The 23525-nt window shown below is 43.0% G+C and overlaps 2 protein-coding genes across 15 annotated transcripts in view; one reads left to right on the plus strand and one right to left on the minus strand.

The window, feature by feature from the left end:
• LOC133483988 (band 4.1-like protein 1) overlaps window positions 1-23525 on the plus strand; it is a 119251-nt gene that overhangs the window by 87221 nt on the left and 8505 nt on the right. For 7 of the 14 annotated variants that reach the window (XM_061785968.1, XM_061785967.1, XM_061785973.1 and 4 more), the window contains 5 exons: window positions 1594-1644; window positions 3357-3716; window positions 4004-4132; window positions 19924-19977; window positions 20259-20354. In XM_061785968.1, coding sequence (XP_061641952.1) covers window positions 1594-1644; window positions 3357-3716; window positions 4004-4132; window positions 19924-19977; window positions 20259-20354 — 690 coding nt within the window. The remainder of the gene's footprint in view (window positions 1-1593; window positions 1645-3356; window positions 3717-4003; window positions 4133-19923; window positions 19978-20258; window positions 20355-23525) is intronic. The other 7 variants (XM_061785975.1, XM_061785980.1, XM_061785981.1 and 4 more) reach the window with 5 other exon arrangements.
• The window catches only part of LOC133483989 (contactin-4-like), a 266693-nt gene continuing 248392 nt past the window's right edge, over window positions 5225-23525 (minus strand). The window contains exon 23 of the mRNA XM_061785986.1: window positions 5225-7311. Coding sequence (XP_061641970.1) covers window positions 7253-7311 — 59 coding nt within the window. The 3' untranslated portion in view covers window positions 5225-7252. The remainder of the gene's footprint in view (window positions 7312-23525) is intronic.

Consider the following 23525-nt stretch of genomic DNA (forward strand, 5'->3'; position numbering starts at 1 on the left):
ATGTGCCCTGCGATTGGCTGGCAACCAGTTCAGGGTATACCCCGCCTCCTGCCCGATGATAGCTGGGATAGGCTCCAGCACGCCCACGACCCTAGTGAGGAGAAGAGGCTCAGAAAATGGATGGATGGATGGATAGTGGATTTCTCACTTTAATTAGTTTTTTTTTTTTGTAACTGCAAACAATGTAATGTAAAAACAAACAATGGAAACCCCACTCATTAACCAGTTGAAGACTGGATTACCAATAGAGGCTGACACTCGAATGGATGTTTACTCCCACTCCCTCCCACTCTCACAAAGCTTGATCCTACTCTCTCCCCAATTGATCCGAATCCCGGGTGAGCATTTTTTAGCTCGATGCTCAGGGGAAATGTTCAAACATCGATTTGATTAAAGTTCAAATAAAATATAACTGCGTGGCTTTGTTATCACAATTTCCGCTCCCGAGGACTTTCGCTCCCCCTCCTGCCCAATCACGATTGCAGGTGAAGTTCACTCCCATCCTGAAAAATGTCAGCCTCTAATCATCAAGATACAGGCTGTTCCAACTGACAACAACCCATGACCAGGCTCAGAAGTGTGGATAGTCCTCCACTTGTCTTTATCCACGCCCAGAATCTCTTTGGATACTCCCGGTCAGCCAACGGATGGTCGCATGGGGGCTCTCCTCCAAGACCTGGATCTGGATTAGTCAGCTCCTGAAAAGTTAGTGGTGCAGTGATGGCAACAGTGGATATAGCGATACATTATGAGGTTGCTGTGTTTGGTAAACAGGCAGGCGAGTCAGTAGCATCAATTTATTCCTCAACTGCTGACACATTTCAGCATGCGACAAAAGGAATCCATGGCCCACGATCAGCATAGTGGTCCACTGGAACAAAAATGCAGTATATGTGTTATTCACGTCTACTGTTCCTTCTTGCACAACAGAACAGATAGCGGCCCTGCTTCTAGGTCGTTGCCCTCCTATGGCCCCCTCCACTTCTCGTTGGTGTACTGGCCTGTCTCCCTACTGTTGACAGTGTCCTGAGAGACACAACTAACCACCTGGCCATGGTGTGGATGGATGTGCCACCCTGGAGGAGATTCCCCCACATGCTACCATATTGGCAAGGGCACTGCAAACATGCAAATAGCCAGGAATCAGCCAAAAAAAGAGAAGATGGAAATTATCTGTTGACACCACCAGCAAACCCATTCCTGAAAAGGGGTTGTATTAATAATGGATCGTTCCACCATCTGTCCAATTTGTACAACAAGAGGTAAAATTGATTTTTTAATTGAAGTGTTATTTTTTTTAAAAACGTTTCTATTTTTCAAATTAACGGGTTAATAACCCAGCGTTATGACTGACTTGAAGTTAAACTGTGATAATTATGTATTATTATTATTTTTTTCCGCTCATGCACCTTTTTGCTGTCATAACAGTATGAAAATTTCAGGTACATTGTTACCAGAACCGGTTAGTTAATTTGTGTTCATGCCCGAGAAAACTTAAGTATTTGGGGCCCAGTCACTGGTATGTATGTTTTTAAGGGCCTGATTCCACTTCACCTTGTTCTAATGTGCTATCTCTTCTGCTTGCACCTACAGGAGCCTGTCTCTGCTCCCTTTGTTTATGATGACCCATTTATTGATGCCAAGGTTGTTTATTTGTATTCAAACTCATTCTTACGTATTCCATTAATCGCTACCCCTTCACTTACATTATTTCCAAGTAACTGCAGCAGACTTCTTTTCTGAGGCTTAAATTACTTAAATATCTATCTATCTATCTATCTATCTATCTATCTATCTATCTATCTATCTATCTATCTATCTATCTATCTATCTATCTATCTATCTATCTATCTATCTATCTATCTATCTATCTATCTATCTATCTATCTATCTATCTATCTATCTACATGGAACGCCAAATGTTGAAAATAGGCATTCGTGACAAGATGCAGTTGGATAAGACAGCAGATGCGAGTTACCAACGTCATTCAAAAAATAAAAAGTCTTAAATGAAAATGGGCTGGCCACGGGCGGCACGGTGACCGACTGGTTAGAGCGTCTGCCTCACAGTTCTGAGGTCCGGGGTTCAATCCCCGACCCCGCCTGTGTGGAGTTTGTATGTTCTCACAGTGCCTGCGTGGGTTTTTTCCGGGCACTCCCGTTTCCTCCCACATCCCAAAAACATGCATAAATTGGAGACTCTAAATTGCCCGTAGGTGTGAACGTGAGTGCGAATGGTTGTTTGTTTGTATGTGCCCTGCGATTGGCTGGCAACCAGTTCAGGGTGTACCCTGCCTCCTGCCGGATGACAGCTGGGATAGGCTCCAGCACGCCCGCGGCCCTAGTGAGGAGAAGCGGCTCAGAAAGTGGATCGATGGATGGATGTATGTAATTGTTTTCACTGACTATCTACTGTAGCTTCAACTGGATGTGGGGATTCAAAATAAGAATTCATGCATTTGGTTGAACTCATACTGTAATTTACAAAGAATAACAATCCAATTTAAATACGTTTGTCTCTGAGAGTGAATTTGAAGTTACTCACAACATGTATTTAACTATTATTAATTTTTTTGTTTTTGTTACACAAGAACTTCATTTCAGTTACATTGTTCTTTTCCCAGCGGCACGGTGGACGACTGGTTAGCGTTGAGTTCAAAATCCCGGCCCCGCCTGTGGGGAGTTTGCATGTTCTCCCCGTGCCTGCGTGGGCTTTCTCCGGGCACTCCAGTTTTCTCCCACATCCCCAAAACATGCTTGGGGAACTTGGAGACTCTAAATTGCCCCTCGGTGTGAATGTGAGTGTGAATGGTTGTTTGTTTCTATGTGCTCTGCGATTGGCTGGTGACCAGTTCAGGATGTACCCCGCCTTTTGCCCGAGGATAGCTGGGATAGGCTTCAGCACGCCCGTGACCCTAGTGAGGAGAAGCGGAACAGAAGATGAATGAATGAATGAATGAATGTTCTTCTCCCTAAAACAGTGTTTTCATTGATGCTGTAAGTACATCATAATTAGGACCTTATTTTAAAATGAGTACTATTCCATTCACATCAAAATACTACTGTGGCAGCTTTGATTTGGATTATACAGTATTTACCAACAAACAGTGTACCTCCAGCATCTGGTATTTACAGTTGTTGATACAGTTTCTCCAAATAGATTGATTTTATTTTATTGTAAGTTTCCACATTCACCATCTCACAGTGTCTGATATAATTCATATAGCACAGTGTGTAGATCTATGTGAAGCCCATCATGCATTCAAGCCCATTACATTCCATCGCCATCATCAGTCGACAGTTACAGTATGTACCATAATCTTAGAGTGGCGACTCTGTATCTGTACCCATCCCAGAAGGAGCTCAGTGACAAGAGGCCCCAGACGATTGTAGTCCCAGAGGAGGAACAGGAGCAGGACACTGTGGCCTGCATGAGGGAGGCCCATCTAGGCATTGAGCGCAAGTGCTCCAGTATGACAATCAGCTCCACATCCAGCCTAGAAGCTGAGGTCGACTTCACTGTCATAACAGACCTCCATCCCTGCATGGAGGACATGACGAAAGGCGTGTCCTATTCGGGAGAGAAGGAGCGACAGCCCGAGGTGGGACGGGAGGACTTTGAGGAAACATCGAGGTTCTACTCTGCACGTCTAATGGGCCAAATGGACAAATCTCCCATAGAGGAGAAACTTCCTGAAGAGGGAATGTATCATGAGGTAGACAGATGATTTTCATCCTTCATCAACATGACCTCATGGATCCATCCCACCCAGCTGCCCTTTGTTGGTGTTTTCTGTTAATGATTGAACAGTTTTTATCCCCCCCCCTGGTTGATTTATTGATCCATTCTTATCATTGTTATCAATATAATTTTGCCAGTTAATTAATTTCTTATTGAATCTGTCATTCATTAGGTTCCCCTCCTTTTGCATTTCCATTTTTTTCAAGAAAGAAATGATGTGTCTTGTTGTTTGGTCATAATGTGTATTGGGTTTTTTTACAGCCTCCTGTGGCAAGAAGAGATTCCAGCACTGTGACGATGGCCCAGATGCTCAAGAGGGCCGATTCCAAGACAGAGTCTCAGTCAAACGGCTCAGAAGTTCAAGCGACTGTCACACCTGTCTCACCACAGGTAAATAATTGCAGATACATAGTATTGCTACTGAATGAACCCAAAAAAATGAAAAGGTAAATAATAATACTGTTTGCAAAGTTTCTGTGAGTGATGTTAAATCAAAGCTTCCAAATTTCATCTCAGCTCAGATGTTTTGTTTTGTCTTTTTAAAGGAGATATGTGGTCTTCATGGTCCATATTTCACCAACAAGTTGTCTTTATGTATTTATTTTTTTTGCTCAAGAAAATTAACTGGCAGTCATTTCAAATAATATCAATCATTTATGGAGCATTTGTAAATAACGAATTGCATTTTGAATGCCCCTCTTTCATCTCCAAAATCGACCTGCACCTTTGTCTTGGTGTGACGTAGAGGGCAGAAGCGGAGACCAAATTCACTGCATAGCCCTTGTGGGATAAGGAACGTACTAAAATATAGAATGGCAGTAATTAGTCATATTTTATATATTGTCGCTATTGGGTAGAATCCCCCACCATGAAAATGACAACTTTTTGGGAAAAAAACCAAAACAAAACTAATCAAATGATTGGAGACACGGTACAGCCGTGGACAAAGGATACAGTACTATAACGTGGTAGTATACACTCATGTAGGGTAGCTGTCGAGTGGAATCCCCCCACCTCCAAAATGACAACTTTTAATTAAAAAAAAAAAAAAGACAGCTTGCTTGAGTTACCAAACACCGCTTTGTTCAAGTCGGTATACAGTACCTTATTTTGCTGTCATACATACAATATATCATTGCATCATATGAACAGTAGCTAGCACCCCAAAATTATGTTCAATTGACAATCGCTAATTTAAAATGCTGAAAAATCGCTAATTTATTAGGGTGGTATCATTAAAATCATTAAAATGATATATACATGTCATTGAGTGACACATCCTTGCAAGTCTCATGCAAATGATCATCTATGGAGAGGAAAACATCTTGCTTCATAAAATTGGAACATTTTCAGAGGTGTAAGTGGACATTGTTAAGGACATCAAATAATGTCAATGTTCAATAGATTATGGAACCTTCAATCGTCCTTGCGTGTTCGTTTTCTTTGTCCAAAGAGAGAGGAAAAAACAAGACACCAACGTGCTGAGTCTCAGGGTGCATTCAATCAACTGCCCACCAGAGTGCAGGTTCAGTGAATGACACACCTTGTTTATTTGCGCTAAGTCCTTTTATACACGTCAGAAGGTTTCGTTATGACTGTTCAGCAGAAGGTTTTGATATATGTTTAGCAGAAGTTACCTCTGGCCTTGGGTGTTATCAGAAAAGGGGAGTCACCATGAAACCATCATTCTTCAGTAATCTACCTTGGGTGCTATCAGAAAAGGGAGTCATTCTAAGAACATCATTCTTCAGTAATCTACCTTGGGTGCTATAAAGAAAAAAAGGAGTCATCCTAAGATGTGGGCACCCCTCAGGCCTTGGATGTTTTGGAAATGGAACTTAATTGTTAAAGAAAGGAACATAGCTTCATGAGTACAAATAGAACAATCCAACAATTCCCCTGTTTACATAGTGGAACTATGTAACATACCCTAAGCAGTATGTGGAAGGCTATCAGAGGATATATAAACAACGTAGTCATGAGCTAAGCATTCTTCATAAGGCAGTACTACTCTTGAGACAGGCCAAAAACCTCCCCATATATTGATTTGAGTCCCGTAACATGCTAAGAGAAAAGACACTGTATATTCTTCATCAATAATTCATCCATCTGGACACGACGTCGTCTTGTGTGAGCAGAACTTCAGGAGTAGGAGCTCCTTCGGAGGTCATCAACATCTGTGATTCCAGCTGGTTCATATTATTTTCCACCACTCCCGTGACCATAAGGTGTTTCCATTTTCCAAACCACACCGTAGCCTGTTGAATCTGCCATTTCAGCAGCCAAAGTTTGTAACCCATGTAGGGCTCTCGTTACTTTTCCATCCGGGGCTGTGTTGTTGGGAATAAAAGTACAACATTGTGGACAAAACATTGCACAAACACCATTCTTTTCGGCAAGGATCATGTCAAGGGCCATGCGGTTTTGAATTGTCATTAGGGAAGTGGGGGCCAATTGTTCAGCTAAGCCTTCAATGGCATCACTGGTTAAGTTTACTGCTCTTTGCAAATGGTAATAAACAAAGTTGATCCTATCCACATTCTTGTTTGGAGTTACTGGGAACAATGCAGAGATGATGGGCATATTTTCAAATCCTGCTGCAATTTGATCAATCAGTTTGTATTCATTTGGAACTCCTCTGGGCACTCCAATGCCATCTATGTATGTGGTTCTGTCCTCTGACCAATTATCGCTGATTGATCTCTTTGACCTCACATTAGTTTCTGTTTTTGGTCTTGTTATTTGATCCTTGGCAAAAATTACAGTGGTTGACGCCACATATGAAATCATCGTACATGTCCCTTTCCATTTGTCAGGTAATACAGCTCGTACTACATTAATTTCACACATATATGCCAAATCACCTAAAGACCTTTTGCTCAATATCGTAATATTTCCCCATGTAGTGACATCCATTATATTATGACAAAATGGAAATACCCCCACATAGTTGTTCTGGTTAATTCTGTCATGCTTTAAACAAGTGTAATTTCCTTCTGCATAATGGGCCATGAGTGGTACTGTACTTTTTGGTAATTTTGGCCACATATTCTCATACTTGGCGCATCGAGCGCTAACATTATGGTTTATTTTGTATATTTCAATCATGCAATTTAGTGAATCAATATCCATAATTGGTCCTGGAGCTAAACATACAGTGGGTTGTGCGGCTGCATACATTATACAATCCCCAAAATTGCCAAGTCGGGCCGTTTCTTATAAGTAGGCTATCCACAGGTTTTGTTGTGTGTATCCTGTGCCTAAAGCTAAAATGTGTACCCTTTCTCCTGCTCTATGAATTAGTGGGCTACTAAATTCCCCCTGTTTGCCGAATGCAACTTGAGGCAAAAAAAATGCAACACTAATGAAACAATCAAAGTGGTTTGGCAACACGACATTGTGACCTGAGGAACCAGGTAGTCCCTTTTCCTTCAAGTCGGTAGGCGTGTGAAGTCCTCACAGTCACGGTGAACGGTCCCGTCCACCTCGGTTCAGACCACTTCTTCTTTATCACTCGAGGCCAAACAGATGCAGGTGGTTTATCGCCGTCCGATTGGATGCCTGCAAAGCTGGACAGAACACCTCTTAATTGATCAAAGTAAGACAGTCGCGACAAGAAAGAAAGTGACTCAAAAGATGAGCCAGAACCTGGACCAGGAATAGAAAAAGAAAAAGAAAAACCATGGTATATTTGAAAGGGCTGAGTTTGTGTGTACTATTTACAGATGCTCTGATGGACATGAGCACAATTGGGAGAGCTCTCAACAATGACATATTTGACTGTGCACAGCATTTAGCCAATTTTTGTTTTAAAGTTGCATTCATACGTTCAACGACTCCTTTCGTTCACTACTAGTTCAATTACAACCCATCCAGCCACTAGTTCCCCATTGTTTTTCCTATAACAACAACCATCCGTAAACGGTCGTTGTAACAATGATAATATTTTAATTTTTCGCTTGTTTAAAAGATAAATAGTCATGAGTTGATGAAAGCGGTTGTGGAGTGTGTGGTGTGTAGCAGAGCGGCTGCATAAGCACCACATGTGCGCATTTTTCTATAAGAGCCGCAGCTGCTACTGCATACCTCTCGCAGTCAGATGCACGTGCTACTATTGGTTCTAACAAAACACTCGTGTGTAGTAGTACCTTTCTTTCGCCCCGTACTAGTTGGTACAATACTGCAGCGGCAGTATAAGTTTTGTTAGAGATGTCCAAATGAAACGGTAGTTTATAGTTAGGAAGTACCAAAGTAATGTCTTGACTTAATTCTTGTTTAATTTGTATGAAGAGTTCTTTCTCATCATGTGTCCAATTGAGGTTAGCCGGCAGATTTCTTAATCCTTCTCGTTTAAGTGCCAGTGAAATGTGAGGCGCAGAAAATGGCATTTTGAACCAAGGCAATAAATCTGATGTCAGGTCAACCACTGCCGCAACACCCTCTCCTCCCACCACTATTCTATCAGTTGGTAAAATACCATGAGTGTCTGATAGTTTTCCAAAAATTCTTGTTGATAAATCAAATCGTGTTCTCTATCATAGAACAAGGTACAATGTGGAGGGTCAGGGGGTGGCAGGAATGGTCCCAAGGACACAACCCACGGCTTCCACTCCGCAAATGCCTGCAGCACGCTGTTATTTATTTGACACGTGTCGAGCAGTCCCCAATAGATGTCAGCAACAGGAGTCACAGTTTTTTGTCGGACACATGCCAGCACATGTGTCCGCAGGTCTCCTTTGACCGGCAGCATGGCTCCATCTGGAAACACAATGTCAAGTCCGTGTACTGCACAGACAATGGCAGCATTACATTTCTGTAAAATGTCTCTTTGGCACATTTCCCCTGCCTCGTCCTGTTGTTTCACCATGTCCTCTGGGCAGCAGGTTGGGACAACAGTTGGCAGTGTGTCCCTCTTGTCCACAGGCGAAACAACTGTAGTTACTCTGTGCTTCAGCAGGGCCTCGACAGACATGTGCAACATGTCCAGTTTTTCCACATGCGAAGCATCTTATGGAGTTCGCGCCGCGGGAGTGACCCCTGAAACCACCTCTGACCCCCCTCTAGTCTGCTGCTGTAGTAGCAAAGTGGCCCACGTCGGGTCCTGCGACAGTTGCTGAGGTGCCATGACAGATTGTGCCTGGTTTTTCTTTTATTTTTTCTGTTCTGACACATTTTCTCTGGCAGCACCTAGTTGCAGTTTTAGCAAGGTTTTTTTTCATTTGTTCTATCTCACTGTTTTCAGAAGTCTTTTTTTCTATCCATCTTTTCATAAAGTGAAGTACTGTTAGTTCTAGGTATAGTGAGGAAGTTTGTGGTGCCTGCGCATATGGTGTTTTTTTTTAAAATGTATTTTTTATTTTTTTATTTTTTTTTCAATTTCATCCTCCTTTCTTTCTCTTTTTCCTTTTTTTCATGCCATAATCATGGCATCATCTTTTGGTTCAATCATCCCCACCAATGCAAGTACATTCATCACTGTACACAAAGCTTGTTCTTTTTCAGCGGTTTTAAAGTTCACTGCGGATTTCTTAAAGATGGACGGTTTTTTGTTTTTTAGAAGTTTTATTTCTACAACTAGTCTGTCTTTTAGACGGTGTAACTCAGGAAGCAAAGGCTCAGTCTTTCTGATTTGTCCTTCTTCCTCTTTTTTATCTAATCACTGACTTATTTTCTCTCTTTCCTTTTTCCGTTTCTTCTCCCCTACATAACTTAGTCCCGTATAGTGTAACAGTAACTTTGTGAATTGCCACCTTTTTCCCCTTCGTGACCTGAATCTCCCAATACCAATTCGGGTTTTTCTACCAATTGACAATATTTGTCAAAATGTCCTTCCATCCATTTTTTGAGCTGCTTCTCCTCACTAGGGTTGCGGGCGTGCTGGAGCCTATCCCAGCTATCATCGGGCAGGAGGCGGGGTACACCCTGAACTGGTTGCCAGCCAATCACAGGGCACATACAAACAAACACCCATTCGCACTCACATTCACAACTAGGGGCAATTTAGAGATGTCAATTAACCTACCAAGCATATTTTTGGGATGTGGGAGGAAACCGGAGTGACGGAGAAAACCCACCCAGGCACGGGGAGAACATGCAAACTCCACACAGGCGGGGCCGGGGATTGAACCCTGGTCCTCAGAACTGTGAGGCAGACGCTCTAACCAGTCGTCCACCGTGCCGAAAATTTTTCTTCCATCATATAAATATGGGGAGAATTCGTAGAAAAGTGAATGTCTCAGTGACAGATATTTCAAGTGTGAGAAAGGAAGCTTCTTCCACAGGGGCGCCTTTCTCCTGGGGGTTTCCCCACACTTAATACATCTTTTTAATTCACTTCGGAATTCTCCTAACAGTTCTTTCGGCGTGTACTAAAAATGCCTGAAAGAATTTTCTACACATAAATAACACTGTATTATTATTGTCCTGCAAGACCTTCCCTGGTCTCTAACCAGAGGGATCCTTCACTTCTACACATTAATAACACTGTATTTGTCTCGTCCTGCAATACCTTCCATGGTCTCTAACCAGAGGGATCCTTCACTTCTAATATTTACCTTTTAATATTGGTAAATCTTCCCTGACCGTCGTCAGAGGGTAACCTTCCCCAGTCATCACTGGGCGATAACCTTCTCCAATCTGTCGTGATTGGAGGCTAACCTTCCACAACCTTTGTTGTAGGATTTCTCTATCTCGCGAGTCACACAAAACTTATGATTTAGAAAAAATTACTTGTCTCGGACTCACAAATAATTTGGTAACTGTCAATGTGCAGAATTTTGTTAAAAAGGTCTCTGCTTACCTTAGTTTGTGAGCGCTCTAGTTGTGAGTGCAGGCCAAGTAGTTGATGACCAAAATTAACCTCTCCTATCGGACAAATCACGACGCAGGGTCACCATCTGTTAAGGACGTCAAATAATGTCAATGTTCAATAGATTATGGAACCTTCAATCGTCCTTGCGTGTTCGTTTTCTTTGTCCAAAGAGAGAGGAAAAAACAAGACACCAACGTGCTGAGTCTCAGGGTGCATTCAATCAACTGCCCACCAGAGTGCAGGTTCAGTGAATGACACACCTTGTTTATTTGCGCTAACTCCTTTTATACACGTCAGAAGGTTTCGTTATGACTGTTCAGCAGAAGGTTTTGATATATGTTTAGCAGAAGGTACCTCTGGCCTTGGATGTTATAAGAAAAGGGGAGTCACCATGAAACCATCATTCTTCAGTAATCTACCTTGGGTGCTATCAGAAAAGGGAGTCATTCTAAGAACATCATTCTTCAGTAATCTACCTTGGGTGCTATAAAGAAAAAAGGGAGTCATCCTAAGATGTGGGCACCCCTCAGGCCTTGGATGTTTTGGAAATGGAACTTAATTGTTAAAGAAAGGAACATAGCTTCATGAGTACAAATAGAACAATCCAACAGCATTCATAGGGATGTACTCGTAACTTTTGGTGAAGATCGGCTGCAGATTTGGGACATAAAGCGACGTAACGCTTATGGCGGGAGATCAATGCCCTCGTCATCCGACGTTATGACAACCAGCCAAAGTCCGCGTCTGTCACACATTGTCACCCACACGAATGGTTTGAGACCTATAGAAACTCGATTGGGATATATTAGAGGCATTTGTGGTGTAGTGAGTACAAAATTGAGCTGACAAAAGCCATGTATAAATGTGGAAAGGAATCTGCAAAGCACTTCCTTCACTCATTATTATTGAGAAAAAAAACCATCTAGACTTTCAATATAGGCAACAATTCCACCACAGAATACGTAGAAATTCCACGAGGAAAGGTACTGGCCTTCTGCCATCTATGTGTCAGGCTGTGACAGGCTGACGTGTCCAAAATGTAGGCGGGCCAAAATCTGGCTGAAAATCAGATATTTCATCAGAAAACGAGCCTAAAATGACTACTGAGTCAATTTTGTGCAGAATTTTTTCTGCAGACATCATTTTTAAATCCAGAACTATCGCATAGCATGCCAATGTTCTCACCAGTAACTAATTCCTTTAAGTGTTTATGTAATGTACAGTGCAGTTGAAGACTTGACATCATACGTGACCTGTCATACATGTCTTGACATATTTGTACCAGCAGAGGGAAACAAGACAGGTCATAGCTGTCTCTTCCTCAACAACAGCATAAAGATGTTACTGTTGCAGCCTGCATGTCTCGGGCTATGTTCACACTACAGGTCAATTCCGATTGCACATGCATGCTAAATTGTGGACACATTCTGTCTACAGTAGAAGTCACGTTTGATTTAATGTGAACAACTACATAAAAAAAGATCTGATTTAATAAAAAAAGCCCAATTGGGCATCATGCCCTGCAGTGTGAACATAGCCCTGTTATTAGACTGAAAGAAAGGTGTGCTGTTGAATGATGACCTTAAACACAATACACATGCATTTGATTGTCATGTAATGCCTTGATAGTGCTGTCCAAGCAGCTCAGTGAGAACCTTTCTTGGTTATTCATGAAAACTAGAGTTTCATTTTTAAATCATTGGGTTGACGATTATCAGCCTTCTTATAACCGTCCTGCATCGTACCTCACTTCTAATCCAAAAGTTGTAAGCAAACTGCGGCCATAAGACAGTTTATGATGATAGCTATTGATTCAACAATGTGTCACTGAATGACACTGCAAATACTTATACTCATTTCTTCCACTGTAACTAGGGCTCGGGCTCACACTTTAAATCCCCGTTCAGTATTCGCATTGACAATGACGAATAACAAGCAAGTCACAATCGAATCATTACTCTTTGTACTATAAAGACATGTCATTTCCCAACAAAAGAAAAATCCAGTTTGATTATTTGAAAACTAAACTATCTATAGGCCCCTGGTTACAGTTTTTTGGGGTTGCAGATTTTGTCACAGCACCAGAAAGAGAATACGCTGTCGCTAACACATTTTGGCTGGTGCGTTTTGAAAACTGCTTCTCACAAAAATGCTTAATTATAGTGTAAAATGCCTAACTTTGTGAGCAGGATCCCTGGCCGCCTCTTGGTCGCGGTCTGTTTTGTGCCGGTCTCGGTGCCGTAAAATACATAAATCCACGCTGACTGGCAACATCGTCTTTACTAGCCCAGCTTGTTAGCTGCTAGTTAGCTGCTAGCTCTCAATCATCCCATGATATGTTGAATGAATCTTGCACAACCTTATCCAATTCATTCTACCGCGGTCGTAGCCTGCCATGAACATCCGTCCAGCTCTTTGAGCATGGGCCATGGGACACCTCTTTCCGCAGAGATTATTGTCTCGGGGAAGATGGCTGTGTCCATCCATGATTCATGATCAGCTACAACAGGACTTGGTTGCTACTATACAAGTGTGCAGAAGCTCATGCGCAGTAAAAGTCAAAAAGGCGGTGGACGTAAACTGGAAGTAAATGCAGTTTCGGAGCATTGCAGCTCTTATCAGAATAAAGTACGCAGTACTGTATGTTATTATTTGATTCGCGCATGTCTTGAGTTCCTTTACTTAGCTCCTCTTGCTAGTCAAATAAATGTTTAAGCCCTAAACCACATCATGTGACGCAAAACAAGAAACTAGAAAATGTAACATTTATCTTGAGTTTGGTCTATCTGTGGTTCTGAGTGACATCACTTCTAGGAGGTAGACTGAGGACACTGATTGAGTGGTATGTGAATTGATTTATGTGTGATAAGAATGTGACAGGGGGTGGCCGACTGGTTAGCACATCTGCCTCACAGTTCTGAGGACCCGGGTTCAAATCCGGCCTTGCCTGTGGGGCGTTTGCATGTTCTCCCCGTGCTTGGCTGGGTTTTCTCCGGGTTTCCTCCCACATTCCAAAAACATGCATGGTAGGTTAATTGATTACTCTAAATTGCCCATAGGTGTGCAGGTGAATGATTGTTTATCTATACAGTATGTGCCCCGCGTTTGGCTGGCGACCAATTCAGGGTGAACCCCGCCTCTCGCAGAGAGTAAACTGAGATAGGGGCCAGCACGTCCTCGATCCTAGAGAGGATAAGCGATACTGAAAATGGATGGGTGGATAGAATGTGACAGACACACCACCAGTGTTGGCTGTTTGCAGTGCTGTGAAAATTCAAAACAATACAGTTCTCCCATTTTTTTTAATAAAAGGCAATGGAAATAAATCGATTTGTAATTTAATTTCAGTCATGGAAACATGGTACATTACAAATTGCATCTGTTCAAGATGCAACAATAATCTGTATTCGAATTGAATCATTACGTCTGAATCGTAATCAGATCGAATTGTGAGGTGGCGAGAGATTCCCACCCTTAATGCTAATGCTGTTATTTTTAAGTCATTATTTCAGTGTAAAGAAATTATACTGGGTGATTTTAGCACTTTTGAATATCTCTGTTTTCTAGTTAAAGGTGACCCAAAGGTTATTGTTTTAATAATTTATAGACCTCCACGATACAATGGAAAATTTATGGAGGATTTTTCTGAACTGCTGTCAGTTATTTGTACTGACTACAACTATTTTGTCGTAATGGTAGACTTTAACATTCATGTTGACAATAACATGGGGGGGGAAAATCTAAAGAACTCCCTGCTATACTGGACACATTTGACCTCTCTCAACATATTAAGAGTCCAACCCACACTCAAAGTCACATCTTAGACCTGGTCATCTCTAAGGATGTGGAAATTCTATCAGTTGACCATTTTTGTGTATTCTTTGAATTACAGATTCTCCCAAAAGCTCAAACAACCTCGATATCCATAAAGATACATAAATGTACTTGCAATATATTTATGGAGGCCCTAGCTGTGCCACAAACTGTGACTGCTGAGACAGTTGATTAACTTTTGGATAATATCACCTGGGAAATCTTAAATGTCATGAATGCTGTTGCTTCTATTAAAACTAAGACAATCTTGAGGCGACCAAGATGATGGTAAAGACCTCTAAATTAAAGTGTAGGAAAGCAGAATGTAAGTGGAGAAAAAACTAAACTCCAAATTGACTATGACCTCTTCAGACAAAATCTTAGTAATTTAAACCAAGAGTTAGTCAGGGCGAGACAGCAACACTTTTCTGAAATCAGTAAGAACTTCAACAATACTCGCACTGTTTGCTGTGGTTGACAAGCTCACAACCCCCCGAATCAGATAGCTCCAGAACTCCTAAATTGCAGATGAATGCAATGAATTTGCTTATTTTAGTGAAAACATACAATCCATTGGGTTAAGTATCAGCATAAATCAGCAAAATGAAAAAAAATTATAGTACATCTGAAGCCACCGAGGAAAACATTACCATGTCAGTATTTGATAGTTGACCCAAAAACTTGGTTCATTAGCTGAAACCGTCAACGAGATGTCTTGACTCAACACCATCTGACTTTTTAAAAGCTATTGCGAAGTCTGTGCTAGCTGATTTGCAGCAAATAATCAATTGCTCACTTCAGTCAGGCGAGTTTCCTAAAGCTCTTAAAGTAGCTGCCATTAAGCCTCTTCTAAAAAATACAACGCTGGACGCTTCCATTTTAGCAAGCTATAGACCCATCTCAAATTTCCCTTACTACATATTATAACATAATATAATATATTGGAAACGTGGGTAGGACTAAATGGAACAGTCCTTAAATGGTTCAGGTCCTACCTGGAGGAAAGGAGTTATTTTGTAACCATTGGAAGTGTTCAGTCTCATCGAACGGCAATGACCTATGGGGTCCCTCCAGGGTCAGTTCTTGGGCCGCTCCTGTTCAAGCTGCCATTAAGCCTCTTCTAAAAATATATATATTTATTAATATTCTACCCTTGGGTCAAATTCTTCAGAACGGTAATTTTGACTATCATAGCTATGCAGATGACACAGTGTTATATCTAGCAGTGTCTGCAGATAATTGGATGAGCCAAAATTTCTTCAATTAATCCACAACAAAACGAAGATAACTGTTTTTGGCAATAAAGAAACAAGGATTTCTGTTCATAAATACCTGTAGTCACTGTCTTTAAAAACCAAAGACCAAGTCCGAAACCTTGGTGTTCTGTTCAACAGTCATATCAAATCAATTACTAAAACTGCCCGCTACCATCTGAAGAACATATCCAGAGTGAAGGTTTGCATATGCCAAGCAGACCATTAAAAGCTTTTAGCTCAAGTAGATTTGACTATTGTAATGGTCTTCTGACTGGACTCCCCCAAAAGAGCATTTAACAGCTGCAGCTCATTCAAAATCCTGAATCCCGGGTTCTGACCAGAACAAAGAGGTCAGAGAATATTACTCCAATTCTAAAGTCTCTACACTGGCTCCCAGTCAGCTTTAGAATAGAATATATTTTAAAGGTCTGCTACTAGTCTATAAATCAGTAAATGGTTTCGGTCCTGAATACATGCAAGAAATGCTAATGGAATATAAACCCAGTAGGGCTCTGAGATCTACAGACTCAGGTCAAATAGTGGAGCACAGAGTCCAAAGCAAATATGGCGAAGCAGCATTTAGCTATTATGCCTCACACAAAAGGAATAAGTTTCCAACAGAAGTGACATCAGCCCCAAGTGTGAATGTTTTTTAGTCCAGGTTACTGTATGCTGCTTTAATTGTACTTTTATTTTTCTCTTTGTTTTAAATCTTTATAAGCCGTTTTTTCCCCCTTTGTTTTTAAATGCTTTTAATCATGTAAAGCACATTGAGTTACACGGTACCTTGTGTATGAAATGCGCTATATAAATAAATTTGCTTGGCTGTGCTTTAATGTTGTTAAAGCACAGCCAAGCAAATTTACTTTCGAATACAGATGCTCTGCTGCAATCCAGTCTCCACATTTCAACAGCAGGTTTGTCTTATAGCTGCCACCTGTTCTCTGTTGAATAAAATTTGTCGCCTTAGTGTGGCCAGCAGGCCTTTGCCAAGATTTTAATTTAATTATACTAATTAAAGTAGATATGTAAATCGAGAGAAAGCACAGCTATTGTGAGGGCAGTTTAAACTGAGGTCCTTTCAAACATAATAGTTCCAAGAGCTGTTTTTTGCATGAGATCGTACAGTATAGTAGTCAAGTGTGTGGCATACAATGTACTTGGAATCAACGGTCTGAATCTAGTTTGGGATCTTATGTTTAATCATGCACATATTGTTTTCTAGCAACACTCCGCATTGGTTGTCAAGTGGATAAATTGTATTTTAATATTATTGAAAGGTTAAAGTGATAGATGATGTTCTATTTGATTTTGCCGTGTTTGCCATTTATTGGCATGCCATTTTGTAATATGGTTTACCTTCAGCCTCCATTGTTTATGTATAGAACATGCAGTTAAAACAAATTATGAAAAAGCCCTTGTTTCCCACCATTTCAGTTACTTGTCCCTTTAAGACTGATGCATTTAATGAAGCTACTGATGTCAGAGCAGTTGTTCCAACGATGAGTTAGGTCACAGGTGTCAAACTGGTGGCCCGGGGGCCAGATCCGGAACCGCAACATAATTTTATGTGGCCCGCGAAAGGAAATCATGTGTGTCAACTTCATGTGAAAATACCAAAATTGGTGTCTTTACTTGTATAATGTGGAGATATTGCAAGCATTTTATGTTACCAATCACCTTTTTGAAATAAATGTAATAATAGTTGTATATATGTCATTATATGACAATATTTTATATGGGTTCACAGTCATAACGGCCCTCCGAGGGAAGCCATAACTACAATGTGGCCTGCGAAAACGATGTGTTTGACACCCCTGACTTAGGTAGTCTGATTTTGTAGTGGAAAATTCACCACCCCAAATTAAGATGAGTAGAGCCAGCTGTGGTCAACCGAGTAGGTACAGTGCAGTGTAAAAAGGGCTGTCAAAGTGATGTAGTTGTGCTTACCATTTTTTTTTAATGGCAAAGAGCAATCTGTCTTTTCTCGAGTGCCCTGTTTTGATTCATGGTTTTGTGCACCTTGTGGCATCTCTGAAGTTACATTCAGGAGGGCATCTCTGGATTTCAGAAGCTATGCTGACCTCCTTGAGTGTTCTTGACTTGGTGACTGGTGATTGTAAAAGGGTTTCTTATTCATCACAGAAGAAAGCTTCTACAAGCATCGACTTGAGTTCTATGTTCCAGTTGATCTATGACCTTCAGTGCATTCAATTCTTTTTTAAGTTGGGCAGATTTGTTCACTTCTGCTCTGCGGGTTGTTTTACAAGGACTGTGTTTTTACAGTGGTTGAGCAGTTAGCATGGCTGCCTAACAGCAAGAACGTTCTGGGATCTCAGCTTAGTCCTTTTTGTTTCAAGTTGTCATATATTCTGTGCTTGTGTGGATTCTTTGTGGGTTTCCTCCAACAGTGCAAAGCCGTGGTAAATGAAGACGAGTAATTTCCTATAAATATGAATGCCACTGTGAAGGGTTGTCTTGTCTTTAAATGACAGTTGGGATTATCTCAGAATTATAAAGACTAAACTCATTCAATCATACTTAAGTGTTGTGTTGAGCAAGCCGCCGGAGCCGTTATTAGTGGATGCGCGCTCGTGCTGGAAGAGGGCCATTGTGTGTTTTGATGTTAATTCCATTTGTGGATGATCTCATTTATTGTCCAGTGAGCGAACGTTAGAAAGAAAGATGCATAGGCGTGGCGTGCTGCCCGGGTTAGCTTTTACCTTAGCTGTTAGCCCACTGCGACAACTGTTCTTCTGTATATGGGTGAACCGCCCCTGCTTTCTCCTCTGTTGGCTTGAGCTGCTAAGCGAGACCGCTGCTTTATAGGCCACTGGGTCTTACTGAGAGCTACACTCAGAAGTACATAAACAGTTGTGAGCATCATAGTTGCAAACTCAAAGTCACTGGGTGATCGTAATTTCAGCAAGTGCTGGCGATCATTTGCTAATTTACTGTGGAGTTTGACTATTTTTGGTGTCATAGGCAAGGAATTGTGGTCAAAATATGACATGACTGTCACGTGCCAACCCGCGAGCCTAGTGAGCATAAGTGGTGGAGGTAATGGAATGGATGGATGTGCCAATGCAGCAGCAGCAGCAGCCGCTGCTGACCAGTGCCCCGCTGCTATTGCTATAGGTTAATTTTTTTCCCCATATCGGATCGATAAGCATGATGTCATTTTCCCCCAATATACATATGACAGCTTGCTTGAGTTTCCAAACACAGCTTTGTTCAAGTTATACATTCTGTTGCTGTTATTAATTTGGCATGATGTGGCTGTCTTCTTTCCTCAACAAGTCATTTCAATGATTCATTTTTCCAAAAAAAGAAAAAAAAAGGGCCTATTAAAATGTTTCACTATCACTATTTTACTTGTTACTGTCTTAAAAAAACATACTGACTTTCAATATAAGATAAAATTACACTGCAGAATATGTAGTAGTTCAGTGAAGAAATCCTGGCCTTCTGTGCATGATGTGTCAGCCTGTGACAGGCCAAAATGTGGTTGGGCCAAAATTTGTCAAAAATTCAAATATTTCATCAGAAAACAAGCCTATATGTCCAGAACTATGGAATAAGTGCCAATGATCACAGGATTAGGTCGGTCCTTTAAGGAGTAATACTAATCAGTGACACTAGTCTTATCAGAGAGACAACAAAGACTGGAAGGCTTGGAGATAAAGCTAGAGAGTGCCAGAATGAGATGGTTTGGAGAGGTGAAAATGGATATATTGGGAGAAGGATCCTGGAAATTGAGCTGCCAGGTAGGAGGCAAAGAGGAAGACCAAAGAGGAGATTTATAAATCTGGTGAGGGAAGACCTGCAGATAGCCAGTGTTAGCGCAGCAGATGCAGAGGACAGGGAGAGATTGAAGAGGATGATTCATTGTGGTGACCCCTGACTGAGTAGGGTTAAGCCAAAAGGCAAAGAAGACGTCCATTCACTGACTTCCTTATTATCGTTCCTTCATTTAACTTGTATCCTGTTCAGGCTCACGGGTGAGCTGGAGCCTATCCCGGCTTACTTTGGGTGAGAGGAGGCTGGATATATCCTGGACTCATCAGTTAATCGCAGGGCACATACTGTATACTGTAGACAAGCAAGCATCCACGCTCACTTTCACGCTGATGGGTGATTTAGAGTGTTCAATTAACCTAAAATGAACTTTTTGGGAATGTCCGAGGAGACCGCAGTACCTGAGTCAAGATGAACAATTAATTAAAAAATGTGTCCAAAAATGTTTGTCCATATTAACATAATGATATATCTGAAGAAGACTTGTGGTATCCTTCCAACAGAGACTCTCCTTCACCCAAGATACTCCTTTTAGCCTTAAAGAAAATGGATCACTGGTAAGCATTTGATAAGGAAAGACTACTCTATGTATCAGTGAGATGGAGTGTGTGTTGGTTGGGTCACGATCCTTCAATCCTACACCTATAAATTGTTTGTATGTGAATGTGTTGCTGATTGGTTTGTAAGTCGTGTAATTGATCTCTGAGAATGATGAGTGGTATCAGAAAAGTCATGACTGGATGGGCGGATGGATCCTGCCTATGATCATGTCACTTTGGGATTTTTGATTATTTAACGTCATATCAAATGCCTATTCACTTATAAATGTGCTGTATAGGTAAAAGCCTGCCCTAAAGGTAAAGATTCCATTGTGTCCCCACTGACCATCACTGCAGAAAGTGTCACCACTGCAACCACAACTCAAGTTACCAAGGTAATTCCTAAAGAGGTCCTACATCAGTCACAATCAGTCAACCACTGTTTTTCACCTGTAGTAGGGTGCACTAGCAAGTAGACTACCATCTAAAAAATACTAAACATCCTGATGGGCTCAAATTGCTGGTAGGCAGAAGTGTGGACTCGAGCCACATGACTTGGACTCGAGTCATGAATTTGTGACTTTAGACTCGACTTGACAATATGTTACTGCACTTGCAACTTGACTTTGAACAGCAATGAGTCCTGATTTCACTTGGACTTGAACCCACTGACTTGAAAAGACCTAAGACTTTGACCAAAGCACTGAGAAACCAAAATTCATAGATTTTCATTCTACAGCTATATGTATCACTTATTGTTATACTATAGTAAAATATGAAAAGTGACAACCTAATGGTGAAATTTTTACTTATTATTGAGTAGGTCAAAGTGTACAACGCTATTATTGCTGTCGCTGGATCTTATTATCTTTAGACAGTTAACATAATGATGGGACGCTGCTGTCAGGCTCGCCTCCACACGCAGCTTGGGCTCTGGTACCAGTCCTCTCGAGAGGGGTTGGACTCTCTTCCACTCTGGAGTTGCCCACGGTTAGAGGCGCCGAGCAGGTGTGGGTATACTTATTGCTCCCCGGCTCGGCGCCTGTACATTGGGGTTCACCCCGGTGGACGAGAGGGTAGCCTCCCTCCACCTTCGGGTGGGGGGACGGGTCCTGACTGTTGTTTGTGCCTATGCACCAAACACCAGTTCAGAGTACCCACCCTTTTTGGATTCCTTGGAGGGGGTGCTGGAGAGCACTCCCGCTGGGGACTCCATCGTTCTGCCGGGGGACTTCAATGCTCACGTGGGCAATGAGAGTGAGACCTGGAAGGGCGTGATTGGGAGAAACGCCCCCTCCCCGATCAGAACCCGAGCGGTGTTCTGTTATTGGACTTCAGTGCTCGTCACGGATTGTCCATAACGAACACCATGTTCAACCATAAGGGTGTCCACACGTGCATTTGGCACCAGGACACCCTAGGTCGCACTTCGATGATCGACTTTGTGGTCGTGTCATCGGACTTGCGGCCGCATGTCTTGGACACTCGGGTAAAGAGAGGGACGGAGCTGTCAACTGATCACCACCTGGTGGTGAGTTGGCTCCGATGGTGGGGGAAGATGCCAGTCCGACGTGGCAGGCCCAAACGTATTGTGAGGGTCTGCTGGGAACGTCTGGCAGAATCCCCTGTCAGAAGGAGTTTCAACTCCCACCTTCGACAGAACTTTGCTCATGTTCCAGGGGTGGCGGGGGACATCGAGTCCGAGTGGACCATGTTCTGCGCCTCCATTGCTGAGGCGACCGACCGGAACTGTGGCCGTAAGGTGGTCGGTGCCTGTCGTGGCGGCAATCCCCGAACCCGTTGGTGGACAATAATGGTGAGGGATGCCGTCAAGCTGAAGAAGGAGTCCTATCGGGCCTTTTTGGCCTGTGGGACTCCTGAGGCAGCTGATGGGTACCGGCTGGCCAAGCGGGATGCAGCTTTGGTGGTTGCTGAAGCAAAAACTCAGGCATGGGAGGAGTTCGGTGAGGCCATGGAGAAAGACTTCTGGACGGCTTCAAGGAAATTCTGGTCCACCATCCGAAGTCTCAGGAGGGGAAAGCAGTGCACCATCAACACTGTGTATAGTGGAGATGGGGCGCTGCTGACCTCGACTCAGGACGTTGTGAGCCGGTGGGGAGAATACTTCGAAGACCTCCCCAATTCCACCGACACGCCTTCCCATGAGGGAGCAGAGTCTAGGTTCTCTGAGGCAGGCTCTCCTATCTCTGGGGTTGAGGTCACCGAGGTGGTTAAAAAGCTCCTCGGTGGCAAGGCCCCAGGGGTGGATGAGATTCGCCCGGAGTTCCTCAAGGCTCTGGATGTTGTAGGGCTGTCCTGGTTGACACGCCTCTGCAACATCGCGTGGACATCGGGGACAGTGCCTCTGGATTGGCAGACTGGGGTGGTGGTCCCCCTTTTTAAGAAGGGGGACCGGAGGTTGTGTTACAACTACGGGGGATCACACTCCTCAGCCTCCCTGGTAAGGTCTATTCAGGGGTGCTGGAGAGGAGGGTCCGTCGGGAAGTTGAATCCCAGATTCAGGAGCAGCAGTGTGGTTTTCGTCCTGATCGTGGAACAGTGGACCAGCTCTACACCCTTGGCAGGGTCCTCGAGGGTACATGGGATTTCGCCCAACCAGTCTACATGTGTTTTGTGGACTTGGAGAAGGCGTTCGACCGTGTCCCTCGGCTAGTCCTGTGGGGGGGTGCTTCGGGAGTATGGGGTACCGAACCCTCTGATACGGGCTGTTCGGTCCCTGTACGACCGGAGTCAGAATTTGGTCCGCATATCCGGCAATAAGGCTGCCCTTTGTCACCGATTCTGTTCATAACTTTTATGGACAGAATTTCTTGGCGCAGCCGAGGCGTAGAGGAGGTCCGGTTTGGTGGCCTCATTATTGCATCTCTGCTTTTTGCAGATGATGTGGTTCTGTTGGCTTCATCAAGCCGTGATCTCCAACTCTCATTGGAGCAGTTCACAGCCGAGTGTGAAGCGGCTGGGATGAGAATCAGCACCTCCAAATCTGAGACCATGGTCCTCAGTCAGAAAAGGGTGGCGTGCCCTCTCCAGGTTGGGGATGAGATCCTGCCCCAAGTGGAGGAGTTCAAGTATCTTGGGGTCTTGTTCACGAGTGAGGGAAGAATGGAACGGGAGATCGACAGGCGGATCGGCGCAGCATCTGCAGTGATGCGGACTTTGTATCGGTCTGTTGTGGTAAAGAAGGAGCTAAGCCGAAAGGCAAAGCTCTCGATTTACCGGTCGATCTACGTTCCTACCCTCACCTATGGTCACGAGCTGTGGCTCGTGACCGAAAGAACGAGATCCCGGATACAAGCGGCCGAAATGAGTTTCCTCCGCAGGGTGTCCGGGCTCTCCCTTAGAGATAGGGTGAGAAGCTCGGTCATCCGGGAGGATCTCAGAGTAGAGCTGTTGCTCCTTCACATCGAGAGGAGCCAGATGAGGTGGCTGGGGCATCTGATTCGGATGCCTCCCGGACGCCTCCCTGGTGAGGTGTTCCGGGCACGTCCCACCGGGAAGAGACCCCGGGGATGACCCAGGACACGCTGGAGAGATTACATCCTTCG

This window comes from Phyllopteryx taeniolatus, chromosome 9 (genome assembly GCF_024500385.1).
Source record: "Phyllopteryx taeniolatus isolate TA_2022b chromosome 9, UOR_Ptae_1.2, whole genome shotgun sequence".
Taxonomy (NCBI): Eukaryota; Metazoa; Chordata; class Actinopteri; order Syngnathiformes; family Syngnathidae; genus Phyllopteryx; species Phyllopteryx taeniolatus.